The sequence below is a fragment of the Triticum urartu genome, chromosome 2A (assembly GCF_056163025.1).
Source record: "Triticum urartu cultivar PI428250 chromosome 2A, HENAU_Tu73, whole genome shotgun sequence".
In the NCBI taxonomy this organism is placed as follows: domain Eukaryota; kingdom Viridiplantae; phylum Streptophyta; class Magnoliopsida; order Poales; family Poaceae; genus Triticum; species Triticum urartu.
Genome location: NC_141874.1, coordinates 596,861,947 through 596,866,757, shown reverse-complemented (window position 1 = coordinate 596,866,757; position 4,811 = coordinate 596,861,947). Strand labels below are relative to the sequence as shown.

General features: G+C 53.3%; 1 protein-coding gene across 1 annotated transcript; it reads left to right on the top strand.

The window, feature by feature from the left end:
* Positions 1-848: 848 nt before the first annotated feature.
* Positions 849-2,490, top strand: LOC125539047 (putative galacturonosyltransferase-like 3). Its single transcript, XM_048702410.2, has one exon. It carries the CDS (start codon positions 995-997, stop codon positions 2,018-2,020), a length of 1,026 nt encoding a protein of 341 aa, XP_048558367.1. The 5' UTR covers positions 849-994; the 3' UTR covers positions 2,021-2,490.
* The last annotated feature ends 2,321 nt before the right edge of the window (positions 2,491-4,811 follow it).

Here is a 4,811-nt window from a genome sequence, read left to right as displayed (position 1 = left end):
CTAGCACTTGCTTTGAATCTTCAAATCTGGAAAGTCTTGGTGTCCTCAGATTGTTCTACAGCCGTCAAGGAGGTGAAGGCAGGAGAGGCAGGACGTTGTGCTGCTATCATTAAAGAAAACAATGAAAGATCAAAGGAGTTTGAGAGTTGTATTTTCATTCATGAGAGAAGAAGCAGAAACCATGAAGTGGATGCTTTAGCTAAAATTTTCCTTTCTTTGGATATAGGTAGATATGTTTGGTTTGCTCAACCACGTGATATTGTAACGATTCCGGTGAACTTATTTGAATGAGAATCGTTTTTACCCCCCCAAAAAACTAAGGCCTTCTTTGGTTCATAGGAATAGGAAAGTCATAGAAAATGAGATGACATGCATCTCAAATCCTATGCATAGGAATAGAAAAAGAGATGCCCTTTGATTCACATCATATAATTTTTTTCATTGAGTCTAAGCTAATGTTTTTTTTCCTATGAAATGTGAAGGATAGGAAGAATTCCTTCATAGAAATAGAATTTCATTCCTACAAACCAAAAAGCTCTGAAGGAATTTTTTCTATAGAAGTCCTATCCTATGAAAATCCTACAAAATTTCTCCAAATCAAAGAAGGCCTAAATCAGGCGCTAAAGGCGGCAAATAGGAATTGGCACGCAAAGATCACGCACTACTACGCCTACGGGCTGGCCACGGTCGTCCCGTCGAAATCGTAACCACCAAGAGCCCAACGTCCGGAAAAACTCGAAAAAATCCCAACGAGAAGCCCCGGAAAACCCACGCGGAAACCTCACACGTCGCCCTCTTTCCAGCCTGTACCCTCCCCTCCGCCGTCTCCGCCTCTTAACTCTGCATCGCCCCCCATCTCCCCTCTACCCGTGCCGACGGTGCCGTGCCCATCCAAATTCCATTCCCCTCCCCCCGATTCTTTACCTTCCCCCCCTCTCTCGGATGGTAGGGGAATAATAAAGCGGCGCACACTCCCATCCGTCGCCGCCCCGCAATGCGCCTCCTCGCCGCGCTCCTGCTCTTCGCCGCCGCCGCGGCGGCGGCGGCGGCGGCCGAGCTGCCCGAGTTCCGGGAGGCGCCGGCGTTCCGCAACGGCGCGGGGTGCGCGGGCGCGCCCACGATCCACATCGCGATGACCCTCGACGGCACCTACCTGCGCGGGTCCCTCGCGGGCGTCCTCTCCGTGCTCCGCCACGCCGCCTGCCCCGAGTCCATCGCCTTCCACTTCGTCGCCTCCTCGGCGTCCCCCGCGCGCCGCCTCGCCAGGCTCCGCGCCGCGCTCGCCGCCGCCTTCCCCACGCTCCCCGCCACCGTGCACCGCTTCGACGCCCGCCTCGTCCGCGGCAAGATCTCCTCCTCCGTGCGCCGCGCCCTCGACCAGCCCCTCAACTACGCCCGCATCTACCTAGCCGACATCCTCCCCCGCTCAGTCCCCCGCGTCCTCTACCTCGACTCGGACCTCCTCGTCGTCGACGACGTCGCGCGCCTCTGGGCCACCGACCTCGGCCCCGGCGCCGCCCTCGCCGCGCCCGAGTACTGCAACGCCAACTTCACCCTCTACTTCACCGACGCCTTCTGGCGCCACCCCGCCTACTCCTCCGTCTTCGCCAACCGCACGCGCGCGCCCTGCTACTTCAACACCGGGGTCATGGTCATCGACCTCGACCGGTGGCGGGCCGGCGGGTACACGGCCAAGCTCGAGTACTGGATGGACGTGCAGAAGCAGGAGGCCAGGATATACGAGCTGGGGTCTCTCCCGCCGTTCCTCCTCGTGTTCGCGGGCGACGTGAAGGCCGTGCAGCACAGGTGGAACCAGCACGGCCTCGGCGGGGACAACGTGGCGGGCCAGTGCCGGGAGCTGCACCCGGGGCCGGTGAGCCTGCTGCACTGGAGCGGCAAGGGGAAGCCGTGGCTTCGCCTCGACGCCGGCCGCCCTTGCCCGCTGGACGCGCTCTGGGCGCCCTACGACCTGCTCCGCCGCCGCGGCGCCCGTGACGACCTCCTCGCCGCCGTGGCCTGACAATGCGCGGCCCAGGTCGCTGGAGTGACAAGTCAGTCGTCGTCCGAGTCCGGATCACTGCCCATGACCCGGCTCGGTTGCGGCGTCGCCGTCGTCGGGGTCGGTGTCGGTGACTCGGTGTAGGGGCGGTGAGGGACGGACACGCCGTACCTCACAGGATGGGATGGGCCCGGCGCGGGCCCAGGTGGACAATTTTATGTCGCTGGTTGGAGTGGCCCTTTCGGCACTGACATATAGGCCCGCATGGTGGTGACGGATGGGTCGAGGTTTTGCTGAGACGAGATGAGATCTCGCCAGATGCAGGGACGGGTTGTGTACAGCTGTTGTTTTTTTTGCCTGTTGGGGGAATATCTTATTTGATTCCATTCGTTTTCTGTTAGGGTCGAAATCTGTAACAGATGTACTCTATCTATAGTAATACGTACGTACTATAACACCGCCAAAAATAATCGAGGGGGTATTTTTGTTCATTTGTTTTCAGTAGTGCACATCATATGTTAAGGGGTGGGGGCTTAGATTGTGTCAAGTGCATTTCTTAATTCGTTGAGAGCAGATAACTGGGCGTCGTTTTGTGGCGCAAATCTCAAGCCCGCGGCTCCAGATTTCAGGAATCTGATCCGGCGTTTCCACTTTGATTTAAAGCGTTGATGGGCCCTGAACGATTAGGTTAGTGTGTGGTTTGTTGCGATGTGAGTGGTCGGTGGCCAAGTGCTCGGCCGGAACCTTTTTGGTAAAGGCGGGGAAAAATTATTTGGCCCCTTCGTCTCGTGCCCGGTAGGCCAAAGAACCTGTCAAAAAAAAAGAGGCTTAAGAAAGGGCTCGGTCGGTTTCTTCCTTTTCTCCCGTGTGTTACTGTCTCCGGTTGGTGAAAGGGTGATCACTCCATTGCAGCAGCTAGAGTGTTGTGAATGATGTTGTTGTCAGACGTGGGCTTTGTTCAGGCTTACCGCAGATCCGAGGATTACGGCCACACAACTTGCAGCGTAGTACTAACTCGTTGCTTGTTTTGAAGGATACCGATCCTTGGTAGTAGCGGTTTTGAGCACGTGTTACGGTGAGCTTTGTCTAGTGTTTGACTGTTTGGCGGTGTCAAGTTTGTTTCATTGCGCAGCCGGGCAAGGTGACACTGCACAAAAGTTCATGCCCGGAGTTTTGCTGATTACGAACTTCTATGGTGATCCTGAACCTGATCAACCGGTGATATCCCAGTGTATGGTTCACCCGTCGTTGGTTGCCACTGCCAAGAGCTCAAGAGCGTAGCGGTGAGCTCGCTTGCAGTGCTCGGTAGTGGGCTTCAGCAGGTAGCAATAAAGAGGTAGGAGTACGAGTATGGCGTTTTGGTGACCGAGCTTCATGGAGCCCTTTATTTTTGAAAAATTCAAAATTTAAACTTTTTGACTTAAAAAATTCTGAAAATAAATATGCAACTATACACGGATGAAATGTATGTGTGTAAAAATTCAAGATGAAATACTTCGAAATGCGACCTATAGAAAAAAGACAAATTTCTGGACTTTGAGGATGAATAGTAATATATGTTAAAAAGTCTCAGATTTGTCTTTTTTGCACAGCCTTCATTTCAACGTATTTCGTCTTAAAAATTTACACACATGTGTGTTATGCCTCCATGTATATCTGTAATTTTTTTAGATTTTTTTTGAATTGTAAAAATATGAATTTTCATGAATTTTGTGTTCTTCAAAAACCGGCCTCCATGGAGGCCGAGCTCCAAAAGGCATTTTCATAGGAGTACGTACTCCAACTGAGCTCTTTCGTCTTCATGCTCTTAATGGAGTACAGTCTCAGAAGAGAAAACCACTGCTCCTCCTACAGAACTCATCTCATCGATCGTTCACGCGGTCGCGGGGTCTGGTCTAGAGAACTGCAAGAAAATGCACCACCGACAGTCGCGGAGTTTTACCGAGGAAACCACTGCTCCACCATGCGCCCACGCCACGCCGGGGCCGGCACGCGCTCCATGAGACCAGCGGCCCACTCTGGCTGTCTAGCTAGTAGTACAAGTACTATCCCGTAGTGGCCTGGAAGTGAACGCCGGTTTGGGACCCAAACTGTGAAATCAACGGCGCACATAACCAACCCCGATGCCTGGCTGCAGGCGGAGCATTTCTTGTCTTCTTCATCTTGGGAGTTTTTGTGCGTGTCTGTCGTGTGCGGTGTGAACTTGTAGCCGCGGCAAGACTAGTTAAGAAATCTCAGTCGAAGCATTTGTTTACAACTTTATTTCGCGTGCTACATGTTGATCATCAATCAGAGCCGGCGATCATCCGTCTTCGTCGCGGCGCAGGGAAAAGAGGAGACTGCGTCACGCACGGGCGTGTTGATTGACATAAGTGCAGGGAGCCGATGGCATGTGTCGGTCCTGGGGTGGTCCACGTGCGGTATTATAACGCTACCGACAGGGAGAAGTGTTCATGGTCGTGCCCCGACATGTGTCGGCCCTGGGGTGGTCCACGTGCGGTATTATAACGCTACCGACAGGGAGAAGTTTTCATGGTCGTGCCCCGAGGTTAACTGATATCTGCTGAATCTCGGTAACAAATCTTGATGTCGTATCTCGCGTGATTGTTTAGTTATCGGTAGATTGACTTGCGCCCCGGATTTATTTTGGCGCTGTTTGGTTTTCGCCCCATGGCGTTAAAAGGCGGGCAAATGCAGTGGGCAATGCTTAACTCGCTCTACCTTTTTCCGCCCCCTGAACAATGTTTCTGGAACTAATGTATTTTTGTTCATTTGCAATGGAAAGGGGGTTTAGCCCGGTTAAAAAAAAATC